General features: G+C 42.8%; 1 protein-coding gene across 1 annotated transcript in view; it reads left to right on the forward strand.

The window, feature by feature from the left end:
- The window catches only part of ryr2b (ryanodine receptor 2b (cardiac)), a 102361-nt gene that overhangs the window by 32877 nt on the left and 50224 nt on the right, over positions 1-19260 (forward strand). Inside the window, exons 25-33 of the mRNA XM_056234992.1 lie at positions 1866-2074; positions 2249-2423; positions 2556-2764; positions 4345-4667; positions 4805-4919; positions 5049-5209; positions 5562-5721; positions 6045-6131; positions 9863-10089. Of these exons, the coding sequence (XP_056090967.1) occupies positions 1866-2074; positions 2249-2423; positions 2556-2764; positions 4345-4667; positions 4805-4919; positions 5049-5209; positions 5562-5721; positions 6045-6131; positions 9863-10089 (1666 nt within the window). The remainder of the gene's footprint in view (positions 1-1865; positions 2075-2248; positions 2424-2555; positions 2765-4344; positions 4668-4804; positions 4920-5048; positions 5210-5561; positions 5722-6044; positions 6132-9862; positions 10090-19260) is intronic.

A 19260-nucleotide genomic window follows, 5' to 3' on the forward strand; every position in this document is an offset into this window, starting at 1 on the left:
GCTGTTGGAGATGTGGTCTGGGTGGCTGATCAAAACGCCCTGAGGGGACAGTACAAGCTGGCTAGAGTGGTCAGTGTAAATGCTGACAGCAAAGGCATTGTAAGAGATGCATTTGTAAAAACTTTTCCTAGCTATCCTGTTCACATCACAAGAGCTAACAGTGGAAGAACTAAGAAGCTTCAAACCAAAATCCCAGCCACAATTCTTCATAGGGATGTCAGACGCCTTGTCATTCTACTTCCCACTGAAGAACAAGCAGAGGTGTGAAGGGCTTGTGTGACCTCTGGATTTGAAAAAACCAGGAGCTCAAGTGGGAGGTGTTGAGCTGAATCTCAGGAGTGATTATGAAAGAACTTCACTTCCCAGAGTGCACCAGCAGCAGCAAACCAGCTGCTTGTCACCTGATTATAATTGTCACTGATTTGGAGCACCTGAAAAAGCATGGAGGTTCTCAGTCAGTCAGAAAAAAACAAACTTCAGAGAGAAGAGGTTCCAAGTTCACTCGTAGGTGCAGTCCAAAGACGCCAATGGTCTGTAATATGTTTATTTACTTTCATGGTGTTTGTGCTTAATATGTTTGAGCTATGTTTAACTGCTGTGTAGATGTTAAGTAACACATTGCAGCATTTCCTTCATTTATTTTGTGTTTGTGCTAAAATAATATTACATTGAGTTTGAAAAAAATTAAGAGTATAAGATAAAATAGGATGGTATAAAGTTAAAAGTGGTAAAATTTGATTAATGAAATCATTTTTCTTGTGGTTAATTAATTTAAAAAGCATTAATGTTTGATTAAAATGTTTGAATAAAATTGTAACTTTTGTTCTCTGTCTTTAAAGGTTTACAACCTAATTTGCTGAACAGCACAAACAACTGACAAACCAAAATAAAAATAAAAGTGATTGAGTCGGAAATTTGAGGTGTCCTTTGGAAGTCGAAAAAGAGTAGGACTTGACACCTACTGTGAAGCATGGGGGTGGTAGCAACAGGCTTTGGGGGTGTTTTTCTGCACATGGGACAGGGCGACTGCACTGTATTAAGGAGAGGATGACCGGGGCCATGTATTGCGAGATTTTGGGGAACAACCTCCTTCCCTCAGTTAGGGCATTGAAGATGGGTCGAGGCTGGGTCTTCCAACATGACAATGACCTGAAGCACACACCCAGGATAACCAAGGAGTGGCTCTGTAAGAAGCATATCAAGGTTCTGGCGTGGCCTAGCCAGTCTCCAGACCTAAACCCAATAGAGAATCGTTGGAGGGAGCTCAAACTCTGTGTTTCTCAGCGACAGCCCAGAAACCTGACTGATCTAGAGAAGATCTGTGTGGAGGAGTGGGCCAAAATCCCTCCTGCAGTGTGTGCAAACCTGGTGAAAAACTACAGGAAACGTTTGACCTCTTTAATTGCAAACAAAGGCTACTGTACCAAATATTAACATTGATTTTCTCAGGTGTTCAAATACTTATTTGCAGCTGTATCATACAAATAAATAGTTAAAAAATCATACATTGTGATTTCTGGATTTTTTTTTTAGATTATGTCTCTCACAGTGGACATGCACCTACGATGACAATTTCAGACCCCTCCATGTTTTCTAAGTGGGAGAACTTGCAAAATAGCAGGGTGTTCAAATACTTATTTTCCTCACTGTACATCTTTGCCATCACAGGAATAAATTACATTTTTAAATATATTCAAATAGAAAAGAGTTATTTTAAAATGTAGTAATATTTCACAATATTAGTACTGTTTTTACTTTATTTGCTCAAATAAATGCAGCCTTGGTGAGCATAAGAGACTGCTTTCAAAAACATTAGTATGGTAGTAAATCAACATAAACATTTGTTTTATTTTTGTCTCCCATAGCCTCAAGTATCAATATTAAATCTGTGACTGCAGAGAGATTTCGGATTTTCCGCCTGGAGCAGCCCTTTGCAGTGCATTATGGCAAATGGTACTTTGAGTTTGAGGCTGTAACTGATGGACAGATGAGAGTGGGCTGGGCACGACCTGGATGTAAACCTGACGTAGATCTTGGGTCAGATGAACAGGCCTTCGTGTTTGATGGTTCTAAGGTATTTCAATGATAATTTATTATGGGAAAGCCAATTTTACTGAGATCGTATACTGACTATATATTGACTGAGTCTGAGATGCCTTTTGGAACAATTAAAGATCATAAAATGAAAAAATGAAAAAAAGATATCGGGTAATATCATTTTTGTTCATCTCTTACATGCATGTTTTAGGGGCAGTGGTGGCATGGTGGGGAAGAGCAATTGGGTGGCCGCTGGAAGAGGGGGGATGTAATTGGCTGTTTGTTGGACCTGACTACATGCACTATGATGGTTACTCTGAATGGAGAGCTACTGCTAAACAGTCGTGGCTCTGAACTGGCTGTAAAAGACTTTAATATGTCTGATGGTATGTTCTCTGTGGTCATTTTCCATTCTGACACGTAATTATCAAATTTATTTGAATAATATATATTTAAATGTGTATTTTTTGCTTTGTATAACATGCATTTCTCGCTGTCTTCTCTTTGATAAATTCTAGGTTTCCTGCCTGTTTGTAGTATAGGGATAAACCAGGTGGGTCGTCTAAATTTGGGTCGTCAGGTTGACTCACTGAGATACTTTAGTGTTTGTGGCCTACAAGAGGGATACCAGCCCTTCGGTCTGAACATGACCAAAGATCTACCTTTGTGGATGAGTTGGAGAGAGCCCTTGTTCATTCCTATACCAGATGACCATTCTAACATACAAGTTAGTCCATTTTTTATCATATCATATTTTATTATATTTCATCATATTTTTGCAGATAAACAGCACTTGTTTTTAATTTAATTTCAATTTCATTTCATCATTTCATTTCATTTAATCAATTCATTTCATTATTTCATTTCATTTCGTTCAGTCTAACTTGCTGTTATTCCAAACTCATATCTCTTGAAGATGCTGATAGTCTTCGTGTGTATTAGGACTCGACTAAAGTATGAAGCCTTCTTTACATTAAGTTAGCATCCAAATGTTACATTGCAAATATGGAAACGTTGGACCGAATAAGAGATGCGCGAACCCAACGTTGGTACAGTTTCAGTTTCGATTCAAATAAATTAGTTTAGGCTTGGGGTTTAAAATAGGCTAAATGTTGTTTGTAATAAAGGTCACAATAGCCTATTTTTATAGGCTAATATGTATATTTTTATTATACGTGGCTGCTTATTTTTCATTCTTGTTGTTTTCTGAATACCATTAATTTAAGGATTTGACATAATCTTATAGCCTATAAGGGGAAGTAAAATACACATAGCCTAAATGTTATTAATAGTGTTTATGTTCATTTTGTATTTTATTTACCAGTCTTTTACACTATTTCTGAATAGGCTAATAAAAAAATGCGATGTGACGCACGCGTGTTTTACTCTCAACATGACCTGGTGCGCCACAACACCACGCACAAGCGCGCATCCTTTAGAAATAAATTATAGGCTAATACATTTTAATAAAATGTTAACAGCCGTCATTTACCCTGCCATACCAAGCTGATGCAAAGCGAATTTATATCTACACAGAAGAAAGCCCTGTCTAGGCTCTTCCCCGGTACGGGTTGTGTCGAGCCATTCGTTAGTCTGGTTGTTTGATGAGAAAAAGATGAAATGTAGTTGCAATAAACGAGATAAGAATCTGCACAACTGCAGCAGCAGCGGAGGACTCTTATTCTGCTGTGCGCAACTGAAGGACTGATTTTTTTTTTTTTTTGAAAATTTTCTTATCACAATAAACAATAAAACCGTCTGACAGTTTGATCTTCGGCTGACAAATCAGAGGAAAGGGGCGTTTCATTCCCGCCTACGTGTAGTAATTGTAGAAATCAAATATTCAAGCTGTTTACTACTCATTTTTCTACTCAGAACGAAAAACGAAAAATCAAGCTGAATTCTTGTTTTTCGTTTCTTTTTGGAAAAAATGAAGAAAACTAAAAAGGAACTGTTTTCTAATTTTTCTACTTTCAATATTAATTCAAAAAACGACTGAACGAATGATACACGGATGGATTTATTAACTGTTGAAAATATGTCTTGGACACAAATATATAAAAACTATTTTGTTTTATTCTTTATTTTAAAATGTTTTACATATATAATATAAATACAATTTTGAAATTATGTCATGGACACATATAAAAAATATTTATTATTTTATTATTTTCATTCATAAAATGTCCCCTATTTAAGGCAGCACCACCACAACTACATTTCTTAGTTGTTTTGCTACCTGAATTATTTTATGGTCTCATACAATGTTCTATATGTTGTACATATAATGTTCAAATTGCTACCCAGGTGATTCGTGTTGGAACAGTCGACAACACCCCATGTCTGAAAGTAACACAGAGGTTTTTTGGGAAGAAGGAAAGGGGCACAAGCTCTGTTGGATTTTACCGTCTGAGCATGCCAGTCGAGTGTGCACAGGTTTTCTCCGGCCCTGGCGAGGTTACTGTGCCACACAGCAGCGGTGTGGTGTGCCAACTCAAAGACCCAGAGGAAGGAGAAGCAGATTCTGACTTTGAGTTACTGATGAAAGCTCACAGATACGCAGGATCCAGAGATGAACTCAATAATCACAAGGACCACAGTCAGGAGAAGCCATCCAGACTCAAACAGCGGTGAGTTCACTTCACTCCTCCTTGTTCACTTTTGCTTCTAGAACACCAAACACAATTGAACTAACATGATTAATCTATGGAGGATAAATTATTGACTGAAATTGTCTTTACATACCTGTATCAATTGGTGGCTGCAGGTTTATGTTGAAGAAGAAAACAGAGTTAAACACTAGTCACTCATCAGCTCGTCTGTTGGAGGAAGTGCTGGCCATCGAGAAAGATGAAGACAACCGCCTCGTTCACTGTACTACGGTAGACAGTAACCCTTTTCTTATTGATCCATTTGTTTTGGATCACTGAATGGGGCCTTGTGACTTTCAAGCAAGTAGTCTTAAGTTACTGTATGTTTAACATAATCTTATTTCGTCTTTCTCACCGCAGTATTATTACTCTGTGAGAATCCCCTACAGTCAGGAGCCCTCTTACGTTTGGGTCGGATGGGTAACTTCGAAGTTCAACCATCATGATGTGACCTTTGACCTGGACAGCATTTGCAGTGTCACAGTCACTCTTGGGGATGAGTGGGGCAAAGTTCATGAGAGGTAGGACTCATGGGGCATTTGAAAGATGCTGTATCTTTAAAAAAAATGTTTTGGTAATTGAAATAAAGCTGAAATATAATAAAATATAAATGTTGGATGAAAAACTGAAAATGAAGTTAGAAATTTAGAAATGTTGGCTTGGCAACTACCTGAAATAAATAAGTTTCTAAAATTACAACACGTAAAACTGAAATAAAATATAGCTTAAACCTTAAAGATGTACAAATCTAACCCCTCCCACACCCAAAGAAAAAATGACACAAGGACATAAAATATGAAATAAAAGCTAATTCAAAATATTAATAAACCTGTCTTTAATTTGATATAATGCTGTTCTGTGTATATTTGTTAGTGTCAAGCGTAGCAGCTGTTACATGGTGAGTGCAGCAGAGGGCAGTAGTCTGTCCCACAGTCGCAACAGCAGCGGGCTGGAGATTGGCTGTCTGGCTGACACAGCAACAGGGCTCCTGACATTCACTGCTAATGGCAAGGAGCTTGCAACATACTTCCAGGTAAACATCAAAGTCAGAAGTGGTGACATTGCAATTATTTAGCGTTGCATATTTTTATCTATCATTATTGTATCATTTAGGTTAAAGTACATTAGTGTATTCTAATAATCTTAGCATACACAGTCCAATAAAATATTATGACGCTTGCATTTGGAAAAATACCATAATTGCAAGCATATCTTTACTATGTTGTCATGGTTTGAGCCACAAACAAGCAGAAAGACACTTTCTACATACTTTTTATTACAAAATTGTCCTCATTCATATGTTTAGATATAAGTGTAACTTTTAGTTTGACTTCAGCAATGTCTCTCCTTTTGTAGGTGGAACCTGGCACCAAGCTCTTCCCTGCTGTATTTGCTAAACCCACCAGTCCTGATGTCTTCCAGTTTGAGCTGGGACGTATCAAGGTACACCCAATACATCAGTTCTGTTCTCCATGGCCAGGCCAAATAAATCTGTGAAAAGGTGCTTCTTTCAGCCCAATGGATGTCCTTGCAAGCTTTAAAAGAATTCCATTGCCAGCTCCTTTGGCATTAATAAATAAAAACCTTGAATGCAGTATCAGTCTTCTTAAAATGGGTTGCAACACATCCATTTTGGCTGAGCTTGGCTTAAATCAGCACAAGAGTAAAGATCAATATCAAATTAGACTTTCTTGTGCACTCTAATAGATCCATACACAAATATACAAATATGCATTTCGCATCATAATTAAAGGTACAATATGTAGGAATTTTTCGCCACAAGAGGGCGCATATACCAACAATAACAAAGGCGAAGCTTGGTGACGCTATGAGGGAGAGTTGAACGATGGGAGATGTCGTTTTCACCATCCAGAGATGTTATGGAATTAATGAATCATGATCACGGATGAGGTACTTATCGTCTGATCGCAATATTTTATGTCACCATAATGAATTAACTGCAAGGAACGTGAAATGTTATGCTATATTATCCTGTTACAGCTATTTGTCAAATGATTTGTTGGGTTAATGCTGCGCAGTTTTACGTGTTTATCGTTAATGCCGTGTTGTTTTACGTGTTCAAACCAATCGTACTCAAAGTAAATTTGAACGAACATTTGCAAGTAATGGCTAAATATTGTTTAACAACACATATCCGATTGTATTTAATTGCACTGCCATAATCTCGGTCAAAACACAAGTGATAAAAAGCATTACCAAAGTACAAAGAGCAATATAACTGTGAATTTTCATCAGCAGAATGATCACTTGATAGTTTTTGAGGTGAATCAACATATGCATAATTATTGATATGTCACGTCATAAAGGCCTATGTATCTCGCATTGTTTATAAGTGATATTATTGACAGTTGCATGTGTTGCAAGGAAACACAGATACATCCTTTTGTTTTATGTACATTTGCTCACCTGTCTAATAAAGTATATGCAAGAGCGGTGTTGCTCTTCCAAGTTAGTCGCGGACGTGGAGCTCTCGGCATCTTGAAAACGCCACGCTGATATTGATCCTCATTTTAGTTCTCCTTTTTTTTTTGTCCCAAAGTCTGCTTGCCATGGTCCATAATAATTGAACGAAACAACAACAGCGTGCAGCTAAACGTTACGCACTATGCAGTTGTCCGCGTCTGTCGCCATGGTTACATCATGGCTATGGCAGTACGAGCGGAAACCAAGGAAAGCGCGGATATTGCGTCATTGACAGGCGGCATTTTTTCCCGGGACGACCACTTATTTAAAATGGGAATTTCTCTGAAATAAAAAATCTTTGGAGACTTTTGGGATATTGTAATTACACAACTGCAGGAAATATATCACACTCAGGGTTCCCAGTCGTCCTGGAAAACCTTGAAAACCTGGATAATTGATGACAAACTTTCCAGTCATGGAAAACATATGGAAAATTAGAGAAAGTGTAAAATGTCCTGGAAAATCTTGTTGTTGTCCTGGAAAATTATAAAAAAAAAAGTTATTCGTTTTTTATTTAGGTGAGAACAAAGAGTTTTTCACTGGCCAAAAACAATTACCGTTAGTAATTTAATAACAAATGATCATTTCAATGGAGGTGAATCAATCAAAACTAACTTTAGCTGGAAATAACATTATTCAAGAACCGCTATAAAGCCAAAACAATCTCTGTTACCTTAAATTATATGTTTATCTCTGTAAAGCTGCTTTGGAACAATCCATTGTTAAAAGCGCTATATAAATGAAGATGACCTGACTTGACTTAGTTGCAGAAAGTACAATGTTCTAATAATTAATCATTTTGATGTGATTATAAGGTCAATAAGATATTAATTGTGCACTGTATCCAGCTTCATTGAGTATAACAGGAGTTTTCTCAACAGTGCTGAACTCTGTGAGCTAGCGCTGAAGTGATTGACAGCTGTAGTGATTAAAAAAGGAACGCTCTTTGTTTGCTATCTGCATATAACCCATTTGCAGTTTGAAAAAAGTTTTATTTTTCATGCTGCTATGTACACTCACCGGCCACTTTATTAGGTACCCCATGCTAGTAACGGGTTGGACCCCCTTTTGCCTTCAGAACTGCCTCAATTCTTCGTGGCATAGATTCAACAAGGTGCTGGAAGCATTCCTCAGGGAGTTTGGTCCATATTGACATGATGGCATCACACAGTTGCCGCAGATTTGTCGGCTGCACATCCATGATGCGAATCTCCCGTTCCACCACATCCCAAAGATGCTCTATTGGGTTGAGATCTGGTGACTGTGGAGGCCATTTTAGTACAGTGAACTCATTGTCATGTTCAAGAAACCAATTTGAAATGATTAGAGCTTTGTGACATGGTGGAAGTAGCCATCAGAGGATGGGTACATGGTGGCCATAAAGGGATGGACATGGTCAGAAACAATGCTCAGGTAGGCCGTGGCATTTAAACGATGCCCAATTGGCACTAAGGGGCCTAAAGTGTGCCAGGAAAACATCCCCCACACCATTACACCACCACCACCAGCCTGCACAGTGGTAACAAGGCATGATGGTTCCATGTTCTCATTCTGTTTACGCCAAATTCTGACTCTAACATCTGAATGTCTCAACAGAAATCGAGACTCATCAGACCAGGCAACATTTTTCCAGTCTTCAACTGTTCAATTTTGGTGAGCTCTTGCAAATTGTAGCCTCTTTTTCCTATTTGTAGTGGAGATGAGTGGTACCCGGTGGAGTCTTCTGCTGTTGTAGCCCATCCGCCTCAAGGTTGTGCGTGTTGTGGCTTCACAAATGCTTTGCTGCCTACCTCGGTTGTAACGAGTGGTTATTTCAGTCACTAAGTATAAATGCTCGTCCACACGAAGACGCGTTTAGCTGTATACGTAAAAACTTTGTATCATCAGCGTTTCGATACAAACAGATGAGATAAAAACTAAAAAGGACATTGGACACAGGACTAAGACTAAAAAAAAAAAATTGCTTACAAAATGCATGACACTAACACTAATAGAAAGGCACTCTGCATCTGCTAGACTAGGTAGTGGAGGGGTCTACAGTTAAAGGCATGTTGTACTACTTTAATTTAGAGTGTGTGCTGCAAGCCAATTGAGAATATTGAGCTGAAGCTTGACTTCACAAAAATGTAATCGCAAATCAAATCGCAATCGCAATATCTGTCCGAAAAATGGCAATTAGATATTTTCCCCAAATCGCACAGTCCTAGCTTCCATAGTCATAATGTATGATTAAGAGCTCATATTAAAAAGTGATTTTATAGTTAAGTCATGGCAATAAACTGTATGCCTTTTAAAGATTTAGAGAGCAATATATTACTTTAGGGCGTGATCCTTGAATTTTTTTTCCCCGTCATAGTAAAATTGAAAATGTCCTGAAAAAGACCTGGAAAATGGTGGCTGAAAAAGAGTGGGAACCCTGACCCTGTGCAAGTGATTTTTGGATATTTTATTACAAAACTCCTACATATTGTACCTTTAAGATATCATATATTTTGATTTTATACCACTGTGCAGTTATTTGTATTCTCTCCCTTTATTATTAATTAATATTATATATATTATATTAGAATGCCCAGAAAAAAGTATTTCACTATTGATCTGCTCTTAACAAATAAAACATCAAACAACTTTGTATCTATATAGTTTCCTATAATATTTTCTGCAGTTTATATTTGTAATGTTGCTCACAGAATGTGATGCCACTATCAGCGGGAGTTTTTTGGAGCGAAAGAAGAAATGCAAGACCTCAGTGCCCTCCCAGACTGTGTGTTCAACACTTAACGCCTATGCGGTGGACCCGAGTACCTGACCACTCACAGCCTGTGGAAATGACCCGTCTGGAGGAGAGAAATGGCTGGAGAGCTCGCTGCACTCAGATCCGACAGATCATGACCCTGTATATACCTGAGGATAACAGGTCAGAGGTCACTTTGGAGGTGTCAAGCTGCTGCTAACGTATACATTTGTACAATTCTTTTTGCCATTTTTATCTATAGAGCTAGAAATATTACTAAAAAGATTAGAATTTTGTCAATTAGAATTTTAGATGTGACATTTATCTATTTTGTGGCATATTAGTTTGAATTATCTAAATTAAAACTTTCAACCATGACAACTTAGTTTAGTCTCAGTTTCCAATGAAGATTAATTAAATGTATTACACAGAATCCACTCAGGTGCATACAAATGCGAGAGTCCACGAAACAGAGTGTGTAGCACAAACAATACCAGACAAATGAATGAACCAGACTGAGGGACTTTACAGGGATAATGAACAGAATACAAACAGGTGTGATCGTTAAATTAGTAACCATGGTGACAAACAAGTGGCTAGAAAATGAGAACAAAGGAAACCTGAAGCCATAAGCAAACTAAGATTCCATGAAAATGAAACCAAAACAAACTATTCTGAATTAGCCTGGATGCCAGCCCGAACCCCGCCCACAACATTTTTTGGTCGGGAAGTTCGGTCTGGACTCGATCCATTGAGGAGTATGAATGAATGAGGCATTTATCAGTCCCTCCAGTTTTTTGCGATTCTGCGATCGCTGAATACAACGCAAAATCAACAAAATGTCGCATTTTTTTGCGATCCTGCATAATCTCTAAATTAACCGCAAAATAATCACAAAAATTCAAAAAATGACCTCATAAAACATTAAATTATAATCACCCAATTGAAATATATCTAGTTAAAGTTTCAATGCATTTTTACGTGGATACAGATGTTGCGCACGCGTGATGTCTGTGAGCGGTCTGTCAGAAACATGGCGAAAGAAAATGCGTCTCTCCTGCCCTCTCACATAACCGCCCAGGTTTTCATTGGGATACGGCAAACTTATTAACGCATTTAACATGATTGAATGACATAACAAAAAGTATGATATGCTCGATGGTACTAAAAAGAATTCTTAAAAGCGCAGCATACCGTGAAAGAGAACTTATTTCAGCCAGTCGAGTGACAGTCTGTCTCTGACTGCAAGCGCGTGTGTGTGTGTGTGAAAAGGAGGTTTGAGAGGGATGTGCAGGTAGCTGGCTTGAGACCAGTGGAGGTATCGGTAAGAACAGTCTAGTCCAGTCACTTTAATTCCACAATGCCTTTCTTTATTAGGTATGTTTGTGTAATTTGTGGTTTATAGTTCAATAACGCACACAGAGCAGGAGACAAGGCATTTCCAGAAGCAACACACAAAGGATTCCTCCATGTGGCAGGAACAAAGAGAAAGAGCTGTGTACAGGTGCTGTCTAATAAAGTCTGTGGCTGATTGGAGCTAATTAGTTGAAGGTGTGGTGCACTGCATGGGGAACTGAGTGGCAAAGAAAAATGGGCGTGGCAACTGCAGGACAGAGAGGAAAACTTCCAAACAGCCGCCCCCAAATTTGTCTTGCAAATTTGCTTGAGTGGAAGGTCATGGGGGTTCAGGTAGGGCAGGGAGTGGGATGAGGCGGGCAACGGGTCTTGTGTACTGTTTGTTCCCCACCTGGACATCTGCAACCCTACAACGGCCGTCCTTGCCGGGATGGAGGGCAATCACTTTACCTACTGGCCAGAGGGACCGGGGGAGCTGAGGGTCAAGAATGAGAACAACAGTGTTTAGTTGGAGGTTAGGATTATCAGTGCGCCACTTCTGTCTAGACTGGAGAGAAGGAAGATAATTTCTGAGGAAGTGGGCCCAAAAATGATCAGAAAGAATCTGACTATGACGCCACTGACGGCGGCTGCGCAGCTCAGAGTCAGGATACGTTACCAAGGGGAGGGAAGAGTCATGCCGCCCCATGAGCAACAGGTTAGGAGTCACCGGATCAGGATCTGCAACGTCAGAAGAGACATAACCAAGGGGCTTTGAATTGAGGATACCTTCGATTTCAATCATCACTGTGCGTAGCACCTCTTCAGTGACAGCTTGGGCACCTAGGGTGGTCTGCAGGGCAATCTTGATGGAACGTATTTCACGCTCCCACGTCCCGCCGAAGTGGGGTGCGTGTGGGGGGTTGAACTTGAAGGAGATCCTCTGTTTGGCCAGGATTGCCTGGAGGTCAGGGGTCAGGGATCGGTAGACTTCCTCTAGCTCTCTGTTGCCTCCGATGAAATTGGTACCTCTGTCAGAAAGCAGCTCAAAAGGTTTGCCTCTGCGAGCTATAAAGCGCCTTAGTGCCATTAAAAAGGAATCGGTATTCATGTGACTGAGTAGATCTAGATGTACACACCTAGTTGTCAGACATTTGAAAATAATTCCCCACCTTTTCTCAACTCGCCGTCCAACTTTCACAGTGTAGGGCCCGAAACAATCTATCCCGGTGGAATAGAAGGGAGGTTTGCGGAGGCGTAGGCGAGCAGGAGGAAGATCGGCCATTTGGGGGATAAGGGGTTTGGCACGGAACTGCCTGCACTTAGCACATCTGTGCTGGTGTTTCCTGACAGCCTCACGACCCCTCAGGATCCAGAATCGCCTCCTCAGCTCAGCGAATAGCCTCTCGGGACCAGAATGATGTAGGTGGTTATCACAATGTTTAATTATAAGTTTCGTGGTCGGATGGGCAGGGTCCAGGACAACTGGATGTATGGCATCAGGGGGCAGGTCATTGCTTTGTCGTAACCTTCCGCCTACTCGAATGAGACCTGACACTGGATCTAGTTCCGGAGCAAGGGAAAGAAGACGACTGGAATGTGGAAGGGGTTTGTGGGTCTGAAGGCATGCCAAATCATTTCCAAAGGAATCCAGCTGGGTCTGTCTCAGGATTGCAATCTCTGCGTCAAGGTAGGTTTCTGCCGATGGTGTTGCAGGAGGTTCTGCCACCCCATGATGGGATGCAGCAGTAGAGTCAAGGAGATCCTGAAAGGTGGTGAACTGGGTAGGGTCAGAGATCGAGGGATTTTGGCAAAGAAATACAGCACCACAGAAACTGGGCTTACGTAGCTCGACAGGATCTTCGGCCTGATCTATTGTGGGGTTAGTTGGCCACAGGTCAGGGGGTTGCAGGAGGAAGGCAGGTCCTTGGTTCCACCTGCAAGGCTTACTTAGATCAGACAGCTGCTTCCCTCTAGTCAGATCGTCAGCTGGGTTGTTTCGGGAATCCACATAGCGCCATTCCTGGCTTTTGGTGAGTTCCTGGATTTCAGCCACTCTGGTTCCAACAAAGACCTTATAGCGGCATGAGTCTGAGAGAAGCCAATAGAGGACGGTGGTAGAGTCACTCCATAAAGTAGCCCGTCTGATGTTGAGGGTGAGCTCTGTTCGGAGGAGGTTGAACAGTTGAGCTCCAATGAGGGCTGCGCACAGTTCAAGTCGAGGGATAGATAGTTGTTTTTTGGGCGCAACACGGGACCTTGCCATTAGGAAGGACACATTCACCTGTTGACCATCTTCAGTGCGCATGTAGGCGACTGCACCATAAGACTGCTCTGATGCATCGCAGAAGATGTGCAGGTCTTGGATGGCTGAGGGGGTGTTTACTGTCCAATGGATAAGACAACGGGGCAGTACTATTGAGGAGAGATTAGGGAGTTCTCCTTCCCAGGAAAGCCAGGCTTCTAGGATGTTGTGGGGAAGGTTTGGATCATCCCATTCTCTCGCCTTTGCCCACAGGTGCTGGACAATGATCTTGGCTCTTGTTGTGTAGGGGAGGATGTAGCCAAGAGGATCGTACTGGCTTGCAAGAACTCTATAGATGTGACGCATGGTTGGAGTAGTAGCTTCAATGGCTCTGTGCCTGTATTTCAGGGTGTCCGTATGGCAATTCCAGTGGAGGCCTAGAGTAGATTCCATGGGATCAAGGGAAGGATGGTGTGACAGCCAGAGCTCTGCCTGGTCTGATCTAGCATCGGGAGGGAGATCACAGATGACCTTGGGGTCATTACTGGCCCATTGTCTAATCTCAAAGCCACCAGAGGAGAGGGTTGCACGCATGCAGTGAAGGAGGTCCTTAGCTTCCTCTTGTGTGGGGAGACTTTGAAGGCAGTTATCCACATAGAAACAATGCTGTATGGAATAGGTAATGCGCTCATCTGCCTGTGCATCCTTGGCAATCCTCTGGAGGGCGTAAATGGCATAGCATGGGCTGGCGGTGGTGCCAAATGGGATGACTTGCCATTCATATACAGTGGGAGAGGATCTACTGTCTAGGTTACGCCAGAGGAAGCGCAGAAGGGGTTTATCTCGGGGTAGCAGGCGCACCTGGTGGAACATGGACTTAACGTCTCCGCTGATGGCAATCCTATGCTGCCTGAAACGGAGGAGAACTCCAAGGAGGGAAGGCCCAAGGGTTGGACCAGGGAGCAATTGTGAATTCAGGCATTGATTCTGATAGGAGAAAGAACAATCAAACACAATGCGGTCCTTTCCATTATGATGCACAATGTGATGAGGTATGTACCAAGACTCAGGAGCATCTGCTACTTCAGATAAGGTTAACTTCTTGACATACCCAGCATCAACCAACTTCTGGATCTCTCTGGTATAGGTCTCCGCCTGTGAGGGGTTTTGGAGCAGTCGCCTCTCACAGCTGCGAAGACGGGACATAACTGCTTCCTTAGGTGCCTTTAGGGGGGGCCAGGGATCTGCTCGGAGGAGAGGTGTGGCATACCGTAGGACGTCATCAACAGGAATTCGGATGGTTTGAGTCTCCAGCTGGTGAATTGCATCTTGGTCCTGTTTAGAGCGGACAACCAATTTTGTGTTCCTAGGAGGCACTGTGTCCAGCTGCCACAGTTTTTGCACATTGTGGTGGATGTCATCAGGTGGGCATTTAAAGGAGATATAGTGACACTTGGCCTGTGAGGGAGAGCTAACAAGATCTCTAGCAGGGCCCTGTAACGTCCAGCCGAGACGGGTTTTGATTGCTACAGGGGCTCCGGGGGGGCCTAACTTTACAGGCAGTGTTGGAGTGATAAGATGGGTATGATCAGCTCCTATGAGTAGAAGGGGGCTTACGTTATCATGCTGCTTCAAGGGAATCTGCCGGAGATGAGTGTAGCGCCGCTGGAGGGATTTCACAGGATGAGAATGTTCGGACAAAGAAAGCTGATCAGCAGTGAAGGCATGCCTGATGGCATAGGATTTCTCTGGATGGGCCTTTGGAATAATGGTGAAGGACACGGCGGCACCATTTAGAGTCTGGACATCCTGTTTCACAGTCCTCAGCTTCAGGCTCTCAGACTCTCCTACCAACTGGAGCTTCTGGGCGGCAGGATGCAGGAGGATCGTACGTTCTGACCCATCATCCAATATGGCATACGTGTCTAAGGACTTGTTTCCATTACGTAGGGTCACTTCAACTACCTTCAGCAGCACTTTATTGCAATCGCTAGGATGGTCTAGGTAGAAGTTCTGCACTTGCCTCTGGTTGATGTTGCATAGGACCTGCAGATGTTTCCCATTGCATTGGTTGCAGCGTCCCTTCAGATCACACTGGTCTGCAAAGTGGTCTCGTGCACATCGCCAGCAGCGTTTCTGTCCTTTGATCCAACTAGTTCTCTGATCTTCAGTGAGCTGGAGGAAGTCATCACATTTACTGACATGATGTTCATGGGAGTTACAGTAAGCACACACTGGACAGAGCGTGGATGTGATGTTGGGGGGAAACTGACTGGCTCTAGGAGGAGCTATCTGGACTTTAGGGGAGGTCATTTGGGAAGTCTTGCTACCATGGAGTATAGCTGTAGCTCTGAATGGGTGAGAGGGTGGTGGCCTTGGTCGGACAGGCTGAAGGGTTCTCTCCCTTCTGGGCTGGCAGCGAGTTTCCTGTTGCAGCCAGGAGGAGAAATCTAGGAGGTTATAGGAAAGGGGACCTGGTTTGGTCAAACTCATGCTTCTCTTAAACTGACAAAAGTGCTCACTGGGTAGTTTTTCTAGTAGCCGCTCGACATGTGAGCCACAGGTAAGCTCGGAGAGACCTTCACGGCCCATGGACTGGAGGAGACCCACTAAGGCTTGTACTCTAAGGGAAAACTGATCTAGGCCTCTACCATCCCCTAGCCGGATAGCAGGCATCTCCATTATAGCCCGGAGCTCTCTCAGGGCAAGCTGTCTGGGTTGGCCATAACGCTCATCTAGGGCCCGAATAGCTTGAGTGTAGGGATCTTGGGCATAAACATAAGCTAAGGCAAGTCGCTTCGCCTGATCTACCTTTAAGTGATCCAGTAAGATATGATATTTATACTGCTCCGACTCTCTTGGGTCCAACAGGTTGGATAGGGCCATCTTTAACATCATATACTGACTTTCATCCTCTCTATTAAGATCAGGGAATGAGGGACCTTCTACCTTGCTATATGACTGCAATCGGCCAGAAGGGGGAGCTAAATGGCTTGGTGGTGCTGCAGAAATAAGCTGGTGAGGCTGCACATTGCTGGGCTGGTATGCTGGCTGGGCAGAGTGGGCCATAGCTCTAGGCGAAATTTGAGGTGACAACATGTAGGCTGGGAGCAAGGGGTTATGTGAGACTGGGACTTGACAGGTGGCAAGGAACTGACTATGGTCAGAAAGATTCGTGTGCTGCCAGGGCTGAGCTAAGGGCTGAATGGCAGGGGCACGGCTTACAGGAGGTGGATAAGGAAGCTGCTGCCGAGGTGGGGAAGAAAAGGGCTTATAGTCACTTGTGGTAGCCTGGGGTGGTATTGCAGCATCCTGGGCTTGTGATGCTACCAACTGAGGGCCGAGGTTTTCAGGGGATGGTCCTGAAAGAGACCGTGGGTGGCGGCCTTCACCAAGCATACAGCGCTGGATTAGTCTACCTTGATTTCTTACTTCTTCTAGTAACTGCTGTAAGAGCTCAGTTTGAGGGTCAGGAATTGGGGCTACATGAGGGTCATGTGGGTACTCAGGGGCTAGGGCTCTCCCAAAAGAGACAGGTGAGGGAGGCTCTGTTGCTGGCTCTTCCTCTTCCTCACTGGGTAGTTGAGGTGGCTCTTCATCCTCCTCAGACTCATGCTGTGGTTGATACTGAGGTCCAACACCGAAGATGTCTGCAGAGTGAAGCGGTGGTGGCTCTGGTGCTTCAGCAGGATGCCGTGGCTGCTGACCATATTCCATGACGTAGTCATCATAGCGTACAGGACGCTGGGCTTGGCGGTGAGGACGCTGAAGTAACGAAGGCAAGGAGTGACTGGACATCTCTACTGGTCGTCAATGGCTCCGGCTCGAAGGACCATGAAAAGGAGGTTTGAGAGGGATGTGCAGGTAGCTGGCTTGAGACCAGTGGAGGTATCGGTAAGAACAGTCTAGTCCAGTCACTTTAATTCCACAATGCCTTTCTTTATTAGGTATGTTTGTGTAATTTGTGGTTTATAGTTCAATAACGCACACAGAGCAGGAGACAAGGCATTTCCAGAAGCAACACACAAAGGATTCCTCCATGTGGCAGGAACAAAGAGAAAGAGCTGTGTACAGGTGCTGTCTAATAAAGTCTGTGGCTGATTGGAGCTAATTAGTTGAAGGTGTGGTGCACTGCATGGGGAACTGAGTGGCAAAGAAAAATGGGCGTGGCAACTGCAGGACAGAGAGGAAAACTTCCAAACAGTGTGTGTGACTGACTGACTGCGTGTCACCGCCTGTCGGCCTAGTTAGAATATTGAATTCTCTTTATAGCGCTTGAACAAATACACATAGCTACAATTACTTCAAAATATTAATCTTGGCAAGTATTTACGTAAAACAATCAGTAATAACAGATTGGGACGTTTGTCATTACTGTAGTAGGTCTTAAAGTGACAGTAACCTAATTTACCTGCTGTTGTCATTGTTGTTAATGTTATTCAAGCAACAACAATAGGCTACAGCACAATTTAAAAAAAAGAATTTGATTAGACCAAATAAACAAGCTTTATGCAATTTGTTTGTCATTTGTGTCATGTATGACTATTGTGCATCTGACATAATACTATTATGGTAAATGTGATGTCCTAATTATAAAATATAAAAATCGCAAATTTTTTCACAAATTTCTGGAAATTACCACCACAAAATCAGTCATTTTGATCGCAAAAATCACACAAAAAAATCGTGAAATCCTGGAGGGACTGATTTATATAGCGCTTTCATATGTACTACTGTACACCCTTTGTGTACTACTGTACACAAAGCGCTTTACAATCATATCAGGGGTTCTCTCCTCAACCAGCACCAGTGTGCGCTTTACAATCATATCAGGGGTTCTCTCCTCAACCAGCACCAGTGTGCAGCATCCACTTGGATGATGCGACGGCAGCCACAGTACAACGGCGCCAGTGCGCTCACCACACACCAGCTATAGTTGGAGAGGAGAGAGAGTGATAGAGCCAATTCAGTGGATGGGGATTATTAGGAGGCCATGATTGGCAGGGGCCAATGGGTGGAATGTGGCCAGGACACCGGGGTTACACCCCTACTTTTTACGAGAAGTGCCATGGAATTTTTAATGACCACAGAGAGTCAGGGCCTCGGTTTAACGTCTCATCCGAAGGACGGTGCTCTTTGACAGTATAGTGTCCCCGTCACTATACTGGGGCGTTAGGACCCACACAGACCACAGGGTGAGCACCCCCTGCTGGCCTCACTAACACCTCTTCCAGCAGCAACCTGGTTTTCTCAGGAGGTCTCCCATCCAGGTACTGACCAGGCTCAACCCTGCTTAGCTTCAGTGGGCAACCAGTCTTGGGCTACAGGGTGATATGGCTGCTGGCAATGTAATTATGACCGGTTCAAAATTAGTCGGGCCAATCAAATTGCCAGGGCGGGCTTTATACGATGATGGACAGATGATCTGCGGTTACGTAATCATCACGTTATCAAAGAGCGCTTGGGTTGAACTGGTTTCCCTCAAAGGTGACTGCAGCTGGAGAATTGAGATGTATAGATTCCGCTATCGCGTCTGTTGTAAAAGAAATCGACAGCGCATTCATTTTAAAAGACGAACAGAGAACTGCAATCAAGGCATTTGTCGATTGGAAAGATGTGTTTGCCGTCCTTACTACGGGATTCGGCAAACGTTTATTTTATCAGCTGGCTCCGATGGTCGCTAAGAAGATGGGACACAATGAAAACCCTGCAGTCGTTGTGGTTTCTCCTTTATCCAACACTCATTATTTTACTACTTCTTCCAGTGTGCGTGC

The sequence above is a fragment of the Rhinichthys klamathensis genome, unplaced genomic scaffold (assembly GCF_029890125.1).
Source record: "Rhinichthys klamathensis goyatoka isolate OS25496 unplaced genomic scaffold, OSU_Roscu_1.1 h1tg000412l_1, whole genome shotgun sequence".
Lineage (NCBI taxonomy): Eukaryota > Metazoa > Chordata > Actinopteri > Cypriniformes > Leuciscidae > Rhinichthys > Rhinichthys klamathensis.